The following is a 21,939-nucleotide window of genomic DNA, read 5'->3' as shown; positions in this document are numbered from 1 at the left end:
TCTCAAATACACAACCTTACATTACACCCAAAGGAGCTAGAAAAGGAGCAGCAAATAAAGCCTAAAGCCAGCAGAAGAAGGGAAATAAAGATTCTAAACAAACAGAGAAAACCAGAACAGATCAACGAAACTAAGAGCTAGTCCTTTGGGTTTTTTTTGTTTTGTTTTGTTTTGTTTTTAGATTTTATTTATTCATGAGAGACACAAGAAAGGCAGAGACATAGGCAAAGGGAGAAGCAGGCTTCCCTATTTGGAGCCGGACCTGGGACACGATCTGAGGACCCCGGGATCATGCCCTGAACCAAAGATAGACACTCAACCACTGAGCCACTCAGGCATCCCTAAGAGCTAATTCTTTTATTTATTTATTTTTTTACATATATTTTTTTAATTGGAGTTCAATTTGCCAACATATAGTGTAACACCCAGTGCTCATCCCATCAAGTGCCCTGCTTAGTGCCCGTCACCCAGTCACCCCCACCCCCCGCCCACCTCCCTTTCCACCACCCCTTGTTCGTTTCCTAGAGTTAGGAGTCTCTCATGTTCTGTCTCCCTTTCTGGTATTACCCACTCATTTTTTCTCCTTTCCCATTTATTCCCTTTCACTATTTTTTATATTCCCCAAATGAATTAGACCATATAATGTTTGTCCTTCTCCGATTGACTTATTTCACTCAGCATAATACCCTCCAGGTCCATCCACGTCGAAGCAAATGGTGAGTATTTGTCATTTCTAATGGCTGAGTAATATTCCATTATATACATAGACCACATCTTTATCCATTCATCTTTCAGTGGACACCGAGGCTCCTTTCACAGTTTGGCTATTGTGGACATTGCTGCTATAAACATCGGGGTGCAGGTGTCCTGGTGTTTCACTGCATCTGTATCTTTGGGGTAAATCCCCAGCAGTGCAATTCCTGGGTCACAGGGCAGGTCTATTTTTAACTCTTTGAGGAACCCCCACACATTTTTCCAGAGTGGCTGCACAGTTCACATTCCCACCAACAGTGCAAGAGGGTTCCCCTTTCTCCACATCCTCTCCAACATTTGTTGTTTTCTACCTTGTTAATTTTCCCCATTCTCACTGGTGTGAGCTGGTATCTCATTGTGGTTTTGTTTTTTGTTGTTGTTGTTGTTTTGTTTTTGTTTTTTTAAGATTTTATTTATTTATTCATAGACACAGAGAGAGAGAGAGGCAGAGACACAGGCAGAGGGAGAAGAAGCAAGCTCCATGCAGGGAGCCCGATGTGGGACTCGATCCCGGATCTCCAGGATCACACCCCAGGCTGCAGGCGGCGCCAAACCACTGCGCCACCAGGGCTGCCCTCATTGTGGTTTTGATTTGTATTTCCCTGATGGCCAGTGATGCGGAGCATTTTCTCATGTGCTTTTTGGCCATGTCTCTGTCTTCCTCTTTGAGATTTCTGTTCATGTTTTGCCCATTTCATGATTGAATTGTTTCTTTGCTGTTGAGTTTAATAACTTCTTTATAGATCTTGGAAACTAGCCCTTTATCTGATACGTCATTTGCAAATATTTTCTCCCATTCTGTAGGTTGTCTTTTAGTTTTGTTGACTGTATCTTTTGCTGTGCAAAGCTTCTTATCTTGATGAAGTCCCAATAGTTCATTTTTGCTTTTGTTTCTCTTGCCTTCATGTAGGTATCTTGAAAGAAGTTACTGTGGCCAAGTTCAAAAAGGGTGTCACCTGTGTTCTTCTCTAGGATTTTGATGGAATCTTGTCTCACATTTAGATCTTTCATCGATTTTGAGTTTATCTTTGTGTATGGTGTGAGAGAATGGTCCAGTTTCATTCTACTACATGTCGATGTCCAGTTTTCCCAGCACCATTTATTGAAGAGACTGTCTTTTTTCCAATGGATAGTCTTTCCTCCTTTGTCAATATTAGTTGACCATAGAATTGAGGGCCCATTTCTGGGTTCTCTATTCTGTTCCACTGATCTATGTGTCTGTCTTTGTTCCAGTACCACACTGTCTTGATGATTACAGCGTTGTAGTACAACCTGAAATCTGGCATTGTGATACCCCCAGCTCTGGTTTTGTCAATATTCCCCTGGCTGCTTGGGGTCTTTTCTGATTCCACACAAATCTCAAGATTATTTGTTCCAACTCTCTGAAGAAAGTCCATGGTATTTTGATAGGGATTGCAATAAATGTGTAAATTGCCCTGGGTAGCATTGACATTTTCACAATATTAGTTCTTCCAGTCCATGAGCATGGAATATGTTTCCATCTCTTTGTGTCTTACTCAATTTCTTTCAGAAGTGTTCTGTAGTTTTTTTAGGGTATAGATCCTTTACCTCTTTGGTTAGGTTTATTCCTAGGTATCTTATGCTTTTGGGTGCAATTGTAAATGGGATTGACTCCTTAATTTCTCTTTCTTCAGTCTCATTGTTAGTATATAGAAATGCCACTGATTTCTGGGCATTGATTTTGTATCCTGTCACATTGCCGAATTGCTGTATGAGTTCCAGCAATCTTGGGGTGGAGTCTTTTGGGTTTTCTAGGTACAGTATCATGTCATCTGTGAAGATGGAGAGTTTGACTTCTTTGCCAATTTGAATGTCTTTTATTTCTTTTTGTTGCCTGATTGCTGAGGCTTGGACTTCTAGTACTATGTTGTAGCAGTGGTGAGAGTAGACATCCCTGTCATGTTCCTGATCTTAGGGGAAAGGCTCTCAGTTTTTCCCCATTGAGAATGATATTTGCTGTGGGCTTTTCACAGATGGCTTTTAATATATTGAGGAATGTTCCCTCTATCCCTACACTCTGAAGAGTTTTGATCAGGAATGGATGATGTATTTTGTCAAATGCTTTCTCTGCATCTATTGAGAGGATCATATGGTTCTTGGTTTTTCTCTTGCTGATATGATCAATCACATTGCTTTATGATGTTGAACCAGCCTTGCATCGCAGGGATAAATCCCACTTGGTCATGGTGAATAATCTTCTGAATGTATTGTTGGATCGTGTTGGCTAGTATCTTGTTGAGAATTTTTGTATCCATGTTCATCAGGGATATTGGTCTATAATTCTCCTTTTTGGTGGGGTCTTTGGTTTTGGAATTAAGGTGATGCTGGCCTCATAGAACGAGTTTGGAAGTATTCCATCTCTATCTTTCCGAAAACAGCTTTAGTAGAGTAGGTATGGTTTCTTCTTTAAACGTTCGATAGAATTCCCCTGGGAAGCCATCTGGCCCTGGACTGTTGTGTCTTGGGAGGTTTTTAATGACTGCTTCAATTTCCTCCCTGGTTATTGGCCTGTTCAGGTTTTCTATTTCTTCCTGTTCTAGTTTTGATAGTATGTGGTTTTCCAGAAATGCATCCATTTCTCCTAGGTTGCCTAATTTATTGGCGTATAGCTGCTCATAATATGTTTTTAAAATCGTTTGTACTTCCTTGGTGTTGGTGGTGATCTCTTCTTCTCATTCATGATTTTATTAATTTGAGTCTTTTCTTTCTTCTTTTTAATAAGTCTGGCTAATGGTTTATCCAGCTTATTAATTCTTTCAAAGAACCAACTCCTGGTTTTGTTAATCTGTTCCACAGCTCTTCTGGTCTCTATTTCATTGAGTTCTGCTCGAATCTTTATTAACTCTCTTCTTCTGGGTGTAGGATCTATTTGCTGTTTTTTCTCCAGCTCTTTTAGGTGCAAGGTTAGCTTTTGTATTTGAGTTCTTTCCAGTTTTTGGATGGATGCTTGTATTGATTGCGATGTATTTCCCCCTCAGGACTACTTTTGTTGTATCCCAAAGATTTTGAACGGTGTATCTTCATTCTCATTAGTTTCCATGAATCTTTTTAATTCTTCTCTAATTTCCTGGTTGACCCTTTCAGCTTTTAGCAGGATGGTTCTTAACTTCCATGTGCTTGAAATCCTTCCAAACTTCTTGTGATTTAGTTCTAATTTCAAAGCATTATGGTCTGAAAATATGCAGGGGACGATCCCAATCTTTTGGTATCAGTTAAGACCTGATTTGTGACCCAGTATGTGGTCTATTCTGGAGAAAGTTCCATATGCACTTGAGAAGAATGTGTGTTCAGTTGCATTTGGATGTAAAGTTCTGTAAATATCTGTGAAATCCATCTGGTCCAGTGTATCATTTAAAGCTCTTGTTTCTTTGGAGATGTTGGCCTAGAACACCTGTCGAGTATAGAAAGTGCTAGATTGAAGTCACCAAGTATAAGTGTATTATTATCTAAGTATGTCTTAACTTTAGTTATTAATTGATTGATACACTTGGCAGCTCCCACATTTGGGGCATAAATGTTGATGATTGTTAAGTCCTCTTGTTGGATAGATCCTTTAAGTATGAGATAGTGTCCCTCTTCATCTCTCACCATAGTCTTCGGGGTAAATTTTAGTTTATCTGATATAAGGATGGCTACCCTTGCTTTCTTTTGAGGGTCATTTGAATGGTAAATGGTTCTCCAACCTTTTATTTTCAGGCTGTAGGTGTCCTTATGTCTAAAAGGAGTCTCTTGTAGACAGCAAATAGATGGGTCTTGCTTTCTTATCCAGTCTGAAACCCTGCACCTTTATTTTTTACCTGCGCCTTTTGATGGGGTCATTAAGCCCATTCACGTTCAGAGTTACTATTGAAAGATATGAATTTAGTGTCATCATGATACCTATTCAGTCCCTGTTTCTGTGGATTGTTCCCTTGGACTTCCTCTTTCTATTGCAGAGTCCCCCTTAATATTTCTTGGAGAACTAGTTTGGTGGTTACATATTCTTTCAGTTTCTGCCTATCTTGGAAGCTCTTTATCTCTCCTTCTATTCTGAATGAGAGCCTTGCTGGATAAAGTATTCTTTGCTGCATGTTCTTCTCATTTAGGACCCTGAATATATCCTGCCAGCCCTTTCTGGCCTGCCAGGTCTCTGTGGAGAGGTCTGCTGTTAATCTAATAGTTCTCCCCATACAAGTTAGAGATTTCTTGTCTCTCGCTGCTTTAAGGATCTTCTCTTTATCTTTTGAATTTACAAGCTTCACTATTAAATGTCGAGGTGTTGAGCGGTTTTTATTGATTTTAGGGGGGAATCTCTCTATTTCCTGGATCTGAATGCCTGTTTCCCTTCCCAGATTAGGAAAGTTTTCAGCTATGATTTGTTCAAATACATATTTTGGACCTCTGTCCCTTTCGATGCCCTTGGGAACCCCAATTAAACGTAGATTTTTCCTTCTGAGGCTGTCATTTATCCTTAACCTATCCTCATGATCTTTTAATTGTTTTTCTCTTTTTTCCTCAGTTTCCCTCTTTGCCATCTACTTGCCTTCTATGTCACTCACTCGTTCTTCTACCTCATTAAACCCTCATCGTTAGGACCTCTAGTTTGGATTGCATCTCATTTAATTGATTTTTAATTTCTGCCTGATTAGATCTAAATTCTGCAGTCATGAAGTCTCTTGAGTCCTTTATGCTTTTTTCTAGAGCCTCCAGTAGCTTTACAATTGTGCTTCTGAATTGCCTTTCTGATATTGAATTGTAATCCAAATTTTGTTACTCTGTGGGAGAGAGGACTGTTTCTGATTCTTTCTTTTGAGGTGAGTTTTTCCTTCTAGTCCTTTTGCTTAGTGCAGAGTGGCCAAAAACAAGTTGTACTGGGAAAAGTAGAAAAATAAGAGAAAAAAGAAAAGAAAAAGAGAAAAAAAAGAGGGGGGAAGCAAACAGAAAACAAAAAACAAGGGGGAGTATCCTCTGATTCTATATACTGTAAATCCCTCGACTTCCACTAGAACTTTCCAGTGCTGCTTGATCAATAACTTGCTTTTCCCCTGTCTAGCTGGTCTTCTGGGGGAGGGGCCTGCTGTGCTGATTCTCAGGTGTTAGCACTTGGGGTTGCTGCTCAGCCCCCTGCCTGGTGCAGGGCTCAGTGGGAATTGTTTATCCTGTTTATCCTGTGAGGCCACTGTGAGGTTCAGTGGGGGTTGTTTGTCCTGTGAGGCCCCAGGAGTAACAACAACAGTGGCCGCGGCCAGCTTTCCAGCCCTGGAGTCAGCTCCTGCCATAACTACCGCAGCTCTCAGTCTGTAGGGGCCTGGATGCCCCCGGGGCGGGAGCGCCAATCTGCACAGCTTGGAGCCGCCCCAGCGGCAGGAGGGTCCTGTCACCTCCTGGCCTCCGCCTGTCCCAGAGTGCAGGATCCTGGGCTGTGTTGCCCTGGGCTCACAGGCCTGCGCGGCTGGAATCGTGCAGCCCCCTCCAAGTGGAGCTGCAGCCCGAGCCGCTCCCCGGCCCCGGGGCGTTGGCTGCAGCCCTTTAGGGAGCTCAGCCGCGGGGTGTGGCGCGCTCTCCCCCAGGGCACAGGCCCTCTGTTAGTGTCCCTGGGAACCTGCGGGCATCCCCATCCCTCCTGGGATCCTGCCCGAGCTCCCTGGGAGTGCCTTTCCCCTTGGATGCTTTTTATTTCTTTCTTTTTTTTTTTTTTTTTCCGTCTTCCTACCTTGATAGAAGCGCCAACTCTTCTCACTGTAGCATTCCCGCTCTTCTCTCTTTAAATCTCAGGCCGAATTCATAGGTTTTCAGGATGATTTGAAAGTTATCTGTGTAATTTGGTGGGGATAGGTGACTTGGGGACCCTACTCTTCTGCCATCTTGACCCTCCTCCTCCCCTAAGAGCTAGTTCTTTGAAAGACTAAATAAAATTGATAAACCCCTAGCCATACTTACTGAGAAGAAAAGAGAAAAGACCCAAAGAAGTAAAATCATAAATGAAAGAGGAACAATCACAAAACACCACAGAAATACAAATAATCTTAAGAGAATATTATGAAAAATTATATGTCAACAAACTGGGCAATCTGGAAGAAATGGACAAATTTTTAGAAACATACTAACTACCAAAACTGAAACAGGAAGAAATAGAAAATCTGAACAGATCCATAATCAACATTGAAATTAGTCATCGAGTATCCCCAACAAACAAAAGTCCAGGGTAGATGGCTTCCTAGGGGAATCCTACCAGACATTTAAAGAAGAGTTAATACCTTTTCTCAAACTGTTTCATAAAATAGAAATGAAAGGAAAACTTCCTAATAACTTCTATGAAGCTAACATTATCTTGATTCCAAAACCAAAGAACCCACTAAAAAGTGCCATTATTTCTGATAAACATGGATGAAAAAATTCTCAAGATATTAGCAAATTGTATCCAACAGTATATTAAAAGAATCATTCACAGCGATCAAGTGGGATTTATTCCTTGGCTGCAGAGGTGGTTCAGTATTCGCAAATCAATCAGTGTGATGCACCATGTCAATAAAAGAAAGGATAAGAACCATATGATTCTATTAATAGATGCAGAAGAAGCATTTGACAAAATACAGCATTCATTCTTGATAAAAACCCTCAACAAAGTAGGTACAGATGAAACATCTCAATATCATAAAAGCCATATACAAAAAACCCACAGCTGTCCCCAATGGGGAAAAACTAAGAGCTTTTCCTCTGTGGTCAGGAGGAAGACTATTTAACATAGTACTGGAAATCTGAGTCTTGGCAATCAAGACAATAAAAAAGAAAGAAAAGGCATCCAAATGAGCAAGGAGCAAGTCAGACTTTCACTATTTGCAGATGATATGATACTCTGTAGAAAACCCAAAGACTCTGCCAAAAATTTGCTAGAATTAATACATGAATTTAACAAAGTCACGGGATATAAAATCAGTGTACAGAAATTTGTTGCATTTCTATACACCAGTAACAAAGCAGAAAAAGAAATCAAGGACTCGATCCCATTTACAATCACACCAAAAATCATAAGATACCTAGGAATAAACTTAACCAAAGGGGTAAAAGATCTATATTCTGAAAACTATAGAACACTTAAGAAAGAAATTAAAGAGTTCACAAAGAAATGGGAAAACATTCTATCTTCATGCAGACATTGTTACCCAAAGAAGTCTACACATTTAATATAATCCCTATCAAAATGCCACCAGCACTTTTCACAGAGACAGAACAGGCAATCCTATAATCTGTACAGAACCACAAAAGACCCCAAATAGCCAAAGCAGCCTTGAAAAAGAAAAGCAAAGCTAGAGGCATCATTATTCTGGACATCACGCTGTATTACAAAGCTGTAGTCATTAAGACATTGTGATAGCACAAAACAGACACAGAGTTCAATGGAACAGAATACAAAACCCAGAAAGGGACCCTCAACTCTGGTCAGCTAATCTTCAATGAAGCAGGAAAGAGTATCTGTTGGAAAAAGGATAGTCTCTTTAACAAATGGTGTTGGGAAAACTGGACAGCCACATGCAGAAGAGTAACACTGGACTGCTTTCTTATACCTTACACAAAAAATAAACTAAAAATGGATAAAGACTTAAATGTGAGACAGAAAACCATCCGAATCCTAGAGGAGAACGCGGGCAGCAATCTCTTTGACCTCGGCTGCAGCAACTTCTTGCTGGACGCATCGCCAGAGGCAAGGGAAACAAGCAGAAATGATCTATTGGAACTTCATCAGGATTAAAAGCTTCTGCACAGCATTCAACAAAACTAAAAGGCAGTCTATGGAATGGGAAACGATATTTGCAAAGATATATCTGATGAAGGGTTAGTATTCAAAATCTATAAAGAACTTAATCAAACTTAACACCTAGAAAACAAATCCAGTTAAGAAATGGGCAGAAAACACGGATAGACATTTTTGCAAAGAAGGCATTTATAAATGGCCAACAGACACATGAAAAAATCCTCAACATCACTCATCATCAGGGAAATTCAAACCAAAACCACAATGAGATGATACCTCACACTTGTTAGAATGGCTAACATTAACAACACAAGAAACAACAGGTGTTGGTAGGGATGTGGAGAAAGGGTAACAGTCTTACGCTGTTGGTGGGAATGCAAACTGGTGCAGCCACTGTGGAAAATCAGATGGAGGTTCCTCAATGAGTTAAAAATAGAACTACCCTCTAATCCAACAATAGCACTACTATTTACCCAAAGGATACAAAAATACAGATTTGAAGGGATACATGCACCTGGATATTTATAGCAACATTACCAACAGTAGCCAAACTATGGAGAGAGCCCAAATGTCCATCCATTGACTGATGAATGGTAAAGAAGATGTGGCATATACATACACATATATATACATATATATGTACATACATACATATACACACACAATGAAATATTACTCAGCCATCAAAAAGAATGAAATCTTGTCATTTGCAAAAAGTGGATGGACATAAGTATTATGCTAATAAGTGAAATAGAGAAAGACAAATACCATATGATTTCACTCATATGTGAAATTTTAGAAACAAAACAGATGAATATATGGGGGAAGGGGGAGAAAAAAAGAGGGAAACAAACTGTAAGAGATTCTTTTTTTTTTTTTTTTAAGATTTTATTTATTTATTTGTGAGAGACACAGAGACATAGGTAGAGGGAGAAGCAGGCTCCCTACAGGGAGCCTAATACAGGACTTGATCCCAGGATCACAGCCTGAGCCAAAGGCGGATGCTCCACCACTGAGCCACCCAGGTGCCCCATACTATAAGAGATTCTTTAAGAATCGAGAACAGACTGAGGGTTGATGGAGGGAGGGAAGTGGGGGATAGGGGAGATGGATGATGGGTATTATGAGGGCCCTTGTTATGATGAGCATTGGATGTTATATGTAACTGATGAATCTCTGAATTCTCCTTCTGAAACTAATATTGCACTGTATGTTAACTAAGCAGAATTTAAATTCAAAATTTGGAAGAAAAAAATTACATTTTAATGAGCTATAGGTTAGGCGATTCAAAGAGAGCTTGTTTACCTCTCCTATTATTCATTTGTTTTAAATAGGTCTTCTCAAAGTAAAAACATTTATATCTCTTGTCAGAGTTTCAAGAGTTTTATTATTTTTATTTTCTTTTTAAAGATTTTATTTATTTGAGAGAGAGCATGCATGAGCAGGGAGAGAGAGGGAGAGGGAGATCAGACTCTCTGAGGAGCAGGGAGCCCTGCTCAGATCATGACCTGAGCCAAAGGCAGACACTTAACCAACTGAGCTACCCAGGCACCCTCAAGAATTTTAAATACAGTATGAGTGAAGTAGAGAGTTTAAATAGTGGCTTATTTGTTCATGTTTGGCCATGCAATCTATTATTACATAACAAATTCCTCCAAAATTTAGCAACTAAAAACATTTTTTTTATCTCCATGTAATTTCTGAAGGTCAGTAATCTGGAAGTAGCTTAGTGGGTAATTCTGGCTTAGGGGTTCTTACTAGGTTGTAGTCAAGCTGTTGACTGGGGCTTCAGCCTCTGAAGGCTCAATCAGGGCTGAAGAGTTTTCTCCTAAATTCAGTTGTGTGGTTGTTGGCAGGCCTTAGTTCACTACATGGACCTCTCAGTAGAGTTGTTTGATTTGCAAGCTGGCTTCCTCCAAAGTGAGTGATTCAAGAGAGAAAGTGGGTGATCAGGATGGAAGCCTCAGTATCTTTTGGAACCTAATCTCGTCGCTTCTGTCATCGCCTGTTGGTCACATAGACCAATCCTGGTTCATTGTGGGAGAAATGACTATCCAGGATTGTGAATGGCAACAGGCAGGGATTGCTGTAGCCCACCTTGGAGGCCGGCTGCCACACCTTCTAAGGACTCCTCTGTCTGCCTCCCAGTGTTCAGAAAGACAGAGACAGGACAGTTGGTATTGGCTTCTCCAGTCTCTCTCTTCCTCTGCTATGTCCTCATTTCCCTCACTCAGAGAAGACAGAAGGGTGATTTCTCTCTGCTACCAGCATCGGCAGTTTTCTCTCTTCACCTTCCCACCTGGTGGTCCTCTGAGTATGCTTCAAAGCCATGAAACCCTCAGCATTGCCTCTTACTCTTGAAGAGTGATTTGATTGAACTTTTTTGCCAAATGTGCCCCATATTTCATTAACCAATTCATTTCTCCATCACAGGATACAGCTATGAGCAAACTCTGGTTCAAACAAGATGATAAGTTTTTCTTGCCAAAGGCTTGTCTCAACTTTGAATTTTTCAGGTATGTAAAATGAATCTAGTTACAAAGTTTCTTATAAAAGTCAACAATCACATTCCTAAAAAATTTCTTTGCTTCCGTGAAGATCCATGTGTAGAAATTAAAGAAACTAGAGTTACATTGCCTGGATCAGGGAAGGCTGCTGGTGGTAAGGTATATTGTAAAAGTCAAGGTTGTCAATTCTTCCTTTGCACTGAGCAAACCGTTTAACTGACATGATTTATGTTAGCGATTAGGAGGATTTTCCTGGCCTTTAGGACTTTGGAGTCTGGGGAAGCTGTAGACTTGCCCAGAAGTTTCAGTCAGGAAATATTTAAATAATTCAGGCTGTTTTCTGTTGTAGTTTTGGTTTTGTATTCCTGAAACTTGCCCAGAGGAGGAGGTAGTAGTTACTAAATGATTTGAGTCTTTTCCAGCCTTTAAACATCTGAAGCTCTTAGATACTATTTTCTCTGTTCCTGGCGTGGTTGACTTAAAAATGATTTAATTAAAAAGAACATGCTTAGTAACATTTATGAATAATACTGTTGGAATGATTTCTCAGTGTAAATTTACGGTTCATCTCTGTCTCCTTTTATTTGTTTATATAATAAAGTATATCATCTAGTTCAAATTTTACTTTGAAAGTTTATACTTTGTCATTTTTATTTAAAATTCAGTGGTGTGTGTAGGAAATAAACCTATCATCCTGTAATAATCTCCACTAATTTTTATTTGATAGTCTTGACATGAAATTAAAACTAAATGCATTTTAAATGTTTTAGAAAAGGGAAAAAGAAACTCTAAATAGAAAATTAGTGTTTCACCCAACATGTATGGCTGAGCTTGTAGGGGTGTAAACACTGTATTTTATAACCCAAGAATCATGGATTTATCTGGAGCTGTGCTGAGATTGTTTACTTTTCACAGGAAACATGAACTATCTGGTTGTGGCTTATTGTTGGTAGAGAACATTACAAAGCTGGTTTTATTTTTTGGGTATTCAGAGTGGTATTTGTAACATTCCAAGCAGCTTGTCACCACTTTGCCATATAACTTCTATGACTATGAATTTCTTTATGATATCTTTTGAGAGACCATTTGGTATTTTTTTATTCTCTAAACTGTCCAGTGCAGTTCTTAGAATTAAAAATGTCTGCTTCCCAAAAGTCCCTCTCCATGTTCGGTCTTCCTAGAGCTCACATTGTTAGGTTTCTTGTATATTCTTCTAGAAGTTTTCTGTACGTGTACACCTTTTAGTATTTTCAGAAATAGGATTATATTATGCATACTTACAGTTTTAAAAACTCTGATCCATATCTAAGCATATAGCACCTGAATACAAAATTATATATTTTCATTAACAAATGAACCAGAATTTAAGTATTGCAACTGAATCATCTTCTCTTTTATAGCTCACCAGCATAGCTACTGGGTGTGCAGCATTTTAGGACAATTCTCGGAATTGCACTTTAAGCTTGAACCATGTGGCTTTGAGCTCCCAGACTTGTCTTTTTCTGGTTTTTCACTTCCACCTAAGAACAGCACATAGGTTCCTATGGGGCTAAGCCCTTCCTAGATTCTCTTTAATTTGATAATTTTGCTTTTGTGAATTGTACTGTGAGTTTCTGAGCTGCTGTTTGCCTAAAGAAGGAAATGTGTTGTCATGTATATAACATAGTACTTTAAAAAAAAATTCAGTAACAGAGCATCCATTTAGATTTTCCAGATGGAGAATGTTTATATAGTTAACAGAATTATCTCTGATTTTAATTCTCAAAATGGGTAAGCCTCTTCTATTTTTTGCTTCATTATCAGCTTTGATAAAATTGTTGGCTTTGCTGTCAGTACATTAGTTATATTTACTGTGCTATAGATAGAGTGAAACTCTAATTTGCTGTCAAACAAATGACAGGTCCAAGCAGGACCTGGGTTTAGGTTCTTTACACTGGCTATTTCCTCAACCTGCCCTACCCACGTATCCCCAGAACTTACTCTTTTGCTTCTTTCAGGTCTAGGCCTAGATGTCACCTATGAGAGAGATGCTGATTAACTATCTTAAGTAAATTAGCAATCTTCCCATCTTACTACCACCACCCTTCACTCCTATTCCTCTTACCCTGCTTAATTTTTTTCATAGCACTATCCCCACTTGATATATTAAAATTTATTCTTTCCTCCAGCTAGACTGTTAAATTCTAGAGGTCAGTGACTGCCTAATTTGTTACTTATTTCTAGTACCTAGAGAAGAACCTAACACTAGGCTCTTCTGATCCATACATGCTTACGTCTATTACAGTAATAAGCATGTGATACACATTTGTTGAGTGAATGACTTTTAACTTATCATCAAGGTAAGCAGTGTCATATAATCAAATGAGTAGGTCACTTGCACTTGACTTGTGTTCTGCAGTGACAGAATTGAATCCTAATTCTGCCACTATCAGTCCAGGTGACATGTGAAAAGCTGTGTTTCTTATTTGGGAAATGATTTAAGTTAGGTAATCTCTGTGTCCTATTTAGCTCTTGCACTCTCTGACTTGTTTCCTCATTTTAGTTGCTCTTCTTAAGTTTTTTTTTTAATTTTAGTATTTTTTCCTGGCTCTGTCTGCCCTTGTATGGTGGGAATTATCAATTATTTTAGGGACAGTGCTGTAGCTTTCTTGGTTTGGGGGGAAACTCAGAGATGAGCTAACATTTCACATGTCTCCGTTTTTCTTATTTAAGTTCAAAAATCACAGCACACAGACTTCTCAGTCTCATATTCATGAGAGTCTCATATTCATTCACCAAGGGTATGGCTTGTTCTGAGGGAGGAGGACATGCTAATGCCGGATGAGCTCTGTCAGCCATGCCTCCCTTTTTTTTTTTATTGATTTTTTCAGGGGCACCTGGTGGCTCAGCTGGTTGGGTATCTGCCTTCACCTTAGGTCATGATCTCAGGGTCCTGGGATTGAGCCCCATGTCTGTCAGGCTCTGCGCTCAGTGGAGAATCTGCTTCTCCCTTTCCCCTGCTCATGTTTGCTTTCCTGTCTCTCTCTCAAATGAATAAATAGAATCTTTAAAAATAAATATATTTATTTTTTCATTTTAAGTAATCTCTATATCCAGTGTAGGACTGGAGCTCATGACCCCGAGATCAAGAGTCACATGCTTCACAGACTGAGCCAGCCAGGTGCCCCTCCATGCCTCCTTGTATTAGCTTCAAGGCAGGCATTCCCTCTGGCCTGTTCCCACTCCTTACCTGCCCTGCATTTCCAGCTTGTCAGTCTGGCCACACCATCTGGGGTAAACAATTACTTCTCCCTCTTCACCACCACCAGCACACATGGCATATTTCAGACTTCTTTTTCAGACATCATGTAATTTTTGCCTCCTGAGAACAGATTCAGGAGGCAAAAAATTTAAGCACTAAGAATTCAAACCATATCTTCAGGAAATTATATTAACTGATGTTCAGTTTCTTGATCCATCTCGAAAGGCCATATCACATCGGGAAGTAATAAATCAGCTATTTTACTGTCAACGTTTTCTTCCAGCCCATTTGCTTATGTGGACCCCTTGCACTGTAACATGGCCTATTTGTACCTTGAGCTCCTCAAAGACTCACTCAACGAGTATGCATATGCAGCAGAGCTAGCAGGCTTGAGCTATGACCTCCAAAATACCATCTATGGGATGTATGTAAGTACCCATGTCTTAGAGCCTTCCACTCATCAACATTTTTTATATTGATTTGATGGAAGCGTTTTTGATTGAGGGTATGAGTTTAATTTCTTTTTGAAAAATATTTATGGCTAATTATATTTTCTCATCATTTAATTTTTAAGTCAGCTCTTAATTCTAAGTATTCAGTGATTACATTCACATGATGCAAATTTTCCTTGATTTCTGTTGTTTTTTTTTTTTTTTAACATCTTTCATCAGATTGTCATATTTTTCTCCTCAAACAAAATTGGACCCCGATTTAGGTTTAGATCTCATCAATTCTATATATGAAATCTTGGTCTTTGATGACAGAATGATGTCTTCCTGCCATTGTAAAACATAAGGTTGGCCTGTTCTGTTTCCCTAGAAATTCAGATCATGAGGCTGCATATCCATACTCTTCGGTCATGTTTCTTCATTACCATGCCACTGCTTGAGGTATCAAAGCATTTCTTTTGTTTTTCTTTTTGTTAGTCGCTACATTTATGCTGATCCTCTCCATTGCAACATGACATACCTGTTTATCAGGTTATTGAAGGATGATTTAAAAGAGTATACATATGCAGCACGCCTCTCAGGTTTGAGCTATGGCATTGCATCAGGAATGAATGCAATACTTGTAAGTAAAATGAAAATCAAAGAAAAGGCGCCACACCGTTTAAGCATTATGTTGAGCTTGGGAAAACTATTAACTTCTGCATTTTTAAACAAGAAGGTTGATGGTTTTTTCCTTGCACCTTTTTAATAATTGAAGAACTCAAATTAGTATTAGTTGCACTAATGGATGATCCAGTAGAGTTTAGTGCCACTTGTGAACATGTATGTGTGCTACAGTTATTTGCATGTTCCTCTGCTCGAGATGTTTAATGTATTAATACTGGAAACATGTTGTTCTTTCCATGTGCTTGGGTGTATTAACATCTGTAAGTGAAAAATATCTGTAGTTATTGTTGTGGTGCTTGAATGTTAGTTACTCCTATATAAGCTTCCTTTATTTTTGCTAACCGCACTAGAAAGCTCCTGTGTTCAAATACGTTTGATGTTTTCATTTAATTTATTTTGTAGCATGCACCATTAACTACTTTTAAAACATCCCAATAAATAACTAGATTGTTTCTCCTGAAACTATTTCTGATGTGTTTTCAAACCTTTATCTACTTTCCAAATTAACATTCCTTCTGTGGTGCACACATTCATCTTCACTTTTCTTGAAAAAATATTGTATGTATTAGTAACAACTAAAATGAGAGCATGTGCTGTGTACTCCTCTTTATAAATTCTTATACAAAAGGTTTTAGGGTTTTAAAATTTTATTTTGCAGTACTTTCTTTTTTTTCACAAGTAAAATTTCTGATAGCTTTCACTTAATATATAAGAGGGTACATAACTAACCATTTTCAGAGTTTAGGGAAATTGGAAGCTCAGAGATCACAATAAACTTCAAGTAGAAAAGTAATCATTTGTTGTTTATTTGTTGCTATTGAGTTGTAGTAACATATTAAAGTAAATAACTTTTATGAGCTTTAAGAATGAGCTTTCTGCTAGTTGTCAGTCTAGTTCCCATGGTACATGATGTGCTCTCCATGGCCGATAATGACCTTCACTCCTGCTGAGGTTCTTGCCTATCATTTTGTCCAAGGTAGAGGCTTTCATAGGTATTCCAGTTGCAGTGTATCCGGTAATGCTGTGGGTGCCACCATGTGGAAATATAATAATAGGCATCCCCTGCTTTCCATGTTATGCTTTTGGAGACTATTCAAGTAAGTTGTCCCACAAATCCTGATAGTACAGACAGTGTGTCTTCAGAATACATCTGTTTTGCCATTGGTTTTTGATAAATCAGGAAAACTCATCCAACAAGCAAGTGGTGAGATGTATGAATTCTTTTGGGGCAGCATTGAATGACAAAAATGGCAAGATACTACAAAAATACCACAGACACACACAGTTGGCACCACCCGATTTTGCCAAAGGTGATTTTTAAAAAATATTTAAACATAAACAATTTTGAGACATACCTAACAGTTGGCTAGATGATACTACCTGTAATTTTTATCTTCTTACCATGGCTATAAAAACCTTAAGCCTGCCATTCTTTAGAAATTATTTTTGAAGATTAAACTTAAAACACATTCTGCAATTAGTTTTGGCTTAATGAGAACTTGAATTTTGATGATGTGTGTTCTGCTGTAGTTTGGCATCAGGTGAGTTTTCCTACTGTTGACTTTGTTTAGGAATAACAAAATTAGGCTTTTGGGTTATTAGTAGATAAAGATGGCTAATGTTCTCTTCCTAAGTTAAACTGTATTTATAAAAAAAATATGAGAAGATAAATTAATTGAATTTCTTACTTCACTTTCATTTTAATATACCTGGCTTTGGAATAGTGTCATTGTTTAAAAAATCAAGTTTACGGTGTTTATTTGGACGTTTTTTCGTGCTATTTTTAGACTTCTAATACCCTGACCTCTTCTTTATAGCTCTCGGTGAAAGGTTACAATGACAAGCAGCCAATTTTGCTAAAGAAGATCATTGAGAAAATGGCTACCTTCGAGATTGATGAAAAAAGATTTGAAATTATCAAAGAGGCAGTAAGTTTTCTCAACTCATTTTTATAATCTTGTTGTTGTTCCTAAGGTGGTAATTTTGCCTTACTATGAATATTCTTAAGAGGAGAGGAGGAAGAGCACTACTAACCCTATGGCAGTCCTCTCACCTGTCTTTGCTAAGTTCTATACTCTACCCAGAAAGTGAGCCTGGGAGACTCAGGGACCCCTGGCCCTCAAGAGCTGGGAAGGTTGCAGCACTGACTTTCAGACAGAAGCCTGAGGTAGACCTAGTGGCTGTGAGGGCTGCCTTGGAAGTTTTATCACCCTCCATTTCAGGAGGACACATGATTCTGCAGACTGCTGTGAGAACATTGCTATGTTAGGGTGGGCTGTTTAGGCTTGACGTGTCTTCCACTTAAACTCAACTCACAGTTGGTCCAATAATGGAAATACTGGATGGATAGCTATTTTGAAAGCCAAACTGTGACCTACACCAAAAGAAAAATGATCATTTTCAAGTATAGTTATCAGATGAAGATCAAATATTTTATATATGTACATGGACCTGCTGCTTGCTTATAGGGACTCTTGGAATGGCTTTATGGTACAGAATGAAAGGATACCTGGAGGCCCTGATAACTGGGAGCGACTTTCTGAGGGGTGAAAGATATCCCATAGTGAAGACACTTAGAATACATGTCAGATGCTGGGGAAAAGCAGCAGCCCAGATGAAGAGAACATATGCCCTTTAATTTAAGGATCAGAGAGTATTCAAGTAAGCTCCATTCTAAATTACCTCACTTCAAAAAGGAAAAAGAAGCAAATATTCCTGCATCCCAGTAACGCAGGATTCATGCAAAATAGTTTGATTATAGTTGATCTTTTTAAATGATTTTAAAAGAACTTCTAAAATTAATGAACCCATGTCTCTCTTTACCTAGTATATGCGATCTCTTAACAATTTCCGAGCTGAGCAGCCTCACCAACACGCCATGTACTACCTCCGTTTGCTGATGACTGAAGTGGCCTGGACTAAAGATGAATTAAAAGAAGCCCTGGATGGTAAGACTCTTTCTCTACGTATAACTTCTTCATTTTTTTCTAAAATCATTTTGATTTATACTGATTATCTAGTGTTTATGCTTTCTAATAACTTATAGTTTTATTGAAGCCAGCTGTGCAATTTTTTTGTTTTTTAAATAAAAACCGCAGTAGCCTTTGAAGTGGCTTTTGTTTTGTTTGTTTTTTTTTTGAAGTGGCTTTTGTATTCAGGTAGTATAGCCACATTTGTTGCTTTCAGTCTGGACCCATAGCAGTTAGTTATTGCTGTTCATAGATTTCTGTAGGTGACTAAAGGGTTTGACCAAAATACTTAACCTTCTTCTTTTTTTTTTTTTTTACTTAACCTTCTTAATATTGAAATTTTCAGAAGAGGATAAAAGGGCTGAGTTTGAAAGTCTTATGCAGAAAGAGTGCTCAAGCATCTTTCAATCTGTTCAAAAACTAGAAAATGTGTAGCCTAAAGAGTCCTCCTCTATTGTTTTTTTTCTAAAATCTTAAATCTAGTTTTCAGAGGTTTTGCTTGAAAGTCCTAAATTCCTTGAGGACAGTGATTATGCCTTCCTTTTATCCACTTCAGTTGGTATTTAGTGTAATAGTATGTCCTCAGTATGTGTCTAACGAATGCCTGTTGAATGGAATGAAATTACCGCAGGATTGTTTTATTAGAAAGAATGTAGACTGATAGTACCCTTTGTTGTTTTATCTGTTTTACTTCTCAGCATTACTTTATCAACTAATCTTTTCCCCCCACATACTCAGCAGTAGAAGAATACTGTTGAATTTTTTTTTTTTTATTTTTTTTTTATGATAGTCACAGAGAGAGAGAGAGGAGGTAGAGACACACAGGCAGAGGGAGAAGCAGGCTCCATGCACCGGGAGCCCGACGTGGGATTCGATCCCGGGTCTCCAGGATCGCGTCCTGGGCCAAAGGCAGGCGCTAAACTGCTGCGCCACCCAGGGATCCCTACTGTTGAATTTTTAATGACTTTTTATGACAAGTCCTTACTTATACTTACTATGTAAGTATAATGCTTTTGATGTGTCTTTAGTGACAATACTTCAGAGCAAAGTATTGACAGTCATTATTTTATTAGTTATACCTCAATGAGTAGGCATAAAGATTATAAAATTCATTAATTAGAACTAATGCATTTTTAATCCAGACAGTTAATATACTTTGCAAAATGTTTGAGTCATGTCTAGTTAATAGCGAGTATTTTACCTTTAAAAAAAAAAAAGAAGACCCACAGGGACGCCTGGGTGGCTCAGTGGTTGAGCATCTGCTTTCAGCTTAGGGTGTGGTCCTGGATTGAGTTCTGCATTGGGCTCCCTGTGGGGAGCCCGCTTCTCCCTCTCCCTATGTCTCTGCCCATCTCTCTGTGTATCTCGTGAATAAATAAGTAAATTCTTAAAAAAATAAAAACCCCACAGATTTAAAAACTTTTAAAACCTGAACCTGTACTCAGCATAATCAAAAAGCAAAAGTTTTGGGTTTTTTTCCCCCCTTTGTTAGATTCTGGGTCGGATAGATGGTATGTAAATTTTAAGCAAAATAAGCTCTAAAAAGTATATCATAAGCTAAGCATGTGAAACCTAAAATGTGTTTTTTTATAGAGAACTTTTTTGGTTGACATTCTCTGCTCAAATAAATAATCCTCCTCTTTTGGTGTATGTATATACTCCTACAATAATCCAGTAGTGCCAATGTAGCTTAATGTGGAGACATTTCAGAGTGAGAGGCTGGCTCCCCTGTGACTGTAAGTCAGTCAGCTGTCCAGGTGCCAGGGTAGCAGGAACCTCAGAGTTCAGTTTGACCCAGCAGCATTTACTGACTGCCTGCTGTGCACCAGGCCCTGGACTACAGGTGCTTGAGATAAAAAATGATCAGTTATAGATGGGGTTTCTTGAGTAAAGGAGTTCCAGTCTAGTGGCAAAGCCTGAATGTAAACATCATTTCAGTATAGGCAAAGAGAGTAAGTGTTGTGGTAGAGATCTGTAGGGAGTGCTTATGGCATCTGGAGAATAAGTATGCACTTCGAGATTAGTCAGACCAGGGGACAAATGCCAGCTCTACAATTTACTAGCTTGATGCCTTTGGAAAGAAACTTAAATTTTCTTCAATTTAGTTCTTTCACCTTTAAAACGGGGATAGAAGCGCATACTTTGTAGTTTATAAGATAACACGTATAAAACGACAGACCCATAGTAAGCACTGGTTAATTCCCTTCCCATGGCTCTCTTTGAATTTCAGTCACTATTTTTAGCATGCATTGCAGCAGTTACTGGTATAATGTCCTAATGGAGAAGGGCCAACTCTTTCTTATTGAAGAATCAAATCATTACATATAAATGGAATGAGATCAGAAAATCACTATTATGATGCCATAATAGTAATTGATACAGGCAATGAGTACCATTGTATGCTAAAATTGATGAGTAAGAGAAAACAGAACATCTGCATAGTCCCAAAGTATAATTCCTCCCCAAATAAATACTTATTAGTTAAAATGGGAAAAGTAGGCATTGATGGGCAGGTGGCTTTACCTAATTGCTTGTAGAACATCATGAGTTACCCTGTTAAAAGTGAAAGATGAAAACAGTGTACTTACAGTAAAGACATCTGGCAGACAACACTGTAACCAAGTGGTCAGAGTTAAAACACTGGACAAAGGGCATTCTATAAAGTAACCTGAATAGTACTCTTCAAAACTCTTAAGATCATGAAAGACAAGGAAAGATAGAAACTGTCATAGATTAGAGGCAACCTATAGCACTAAGGACAGAGGACAACTAAAGGCAAGATGGAATCATGGGTTCTATCGCAGAACAGAAAAGGAATACTTGGGATGCCTGGGAGGCTCAGTGGTTGAGTGTCTGCCTTCAGCTCAGGTCATGATCCTGGAGTTCCAGGATCGAGTCCCACATCCGGCTCCCTGCAGGGAGCCTGCTTCTCCCTCTGCCTGTGTCTCTCTCTCTCTGTGTCTCTAATGAATAAATAAATAAAAATCTTAAAAAAATAAAAAAGAAAGAAAGAAAGGAACGCTAGGAAAAACTGAAATAAAGACTGCATTAGTAACTAGTATTGTAGCAGTGTTAATTTCTTAGTTTTGACCATTGTGCTATAGAAAGATACTAATATTTGGGGAAACTGGGTAAAGGGTATATGGTACTCTGTACTGTTTTTTGTGACTCTTTTGTAAGTCTTAAATTAGCCCAGACTGGTTTCTTTTGAAACCTCATAGGTAGAGGTTTCTCACTGTATTTTACATTTTACACCTTTACAGATGTTACCCTTCCTCGCCTTAAGGCCTTCATACCTCAGCTCCTGTCACGGCTGCACATCGAAGCCCTTCTCCATGGAAACATAACAAAGCAGGTGTGTGGTTGAGGTTCTAGCAGATTTTTATGGGTCAATGTAAGAGATTTTTTTTTTTTTTTTTTTTTACTCTGGCCTAAGACCATTCACCACCACTGTGTGATGGTAAGCACATGAGTGTTAACCTTCTCTGCTCTATGGGGAAGATAGGACAAGGTATGGCAGAGTTGAATGATGGTGGTTAACTGTGAACCTACTTTAATGGCTGCCTACCTTGTGCAACCACAGGGGGAAATGGAAATAATT

General features: G+C 38.7%; 1 protein-coding gene across 5 annotated transcripts in view; it reads left to right on the top strand.

Moving 5' to 3' along the window:
• IDE (insulin degrading enzyme) overlaps positions 1–21,939 on the top strand; it is a 127,265-nt gene that overhangs the window by 89,762 nt on the left and 15,564 nt on the right. For 4 of the 5 annotated variants that reach the window (XM_072739510.1, XM_072739512.1, XM_072739513.1 and 1 more), the window contains 5 exons: positions 10,940–11,022; positions 14,538–14,682; positions 17,187–17,297; positions 18,197–18,317; positions 21,602–21,693. In XM_072739510.1, coding sequence (XP_072595611.1) covers positions 10,940–11,022; positions 14,538–14,682; positions 17,187–17,297; positions 18,197–18,317; positions 21,602–21,693 — 552 coding nt within the window. Of the gene's footprint in view, positions 1–10,939; positions 11,023–14,537; positions 14,683–15,180; positions 15,326–17,186; positions 17,298–18,196; positions 18,318–21,601; positions 21,694–21,939 lie in introns of all 5 variants that reach the window. The other variant, XM_072739511.1, reaches the window with a different exon arrangement.

Source organism: Vulpes vulpes, chromosome 15, assembly GCF_048418805.1.
Source record: "Vulpes vulpes isolate BD-2025 chromosome 15, VulVul3, whole genome shotgun sequence".
Lineage (NCBI taxonomy): Eukaryota > Metazoa > Chordata > Mammalia > Carnivora > Canidae > Vulpes > Vulpes vulpes.
This window is presented reverse-complemented; position numbering and strand designations above follow the sequence as displayed.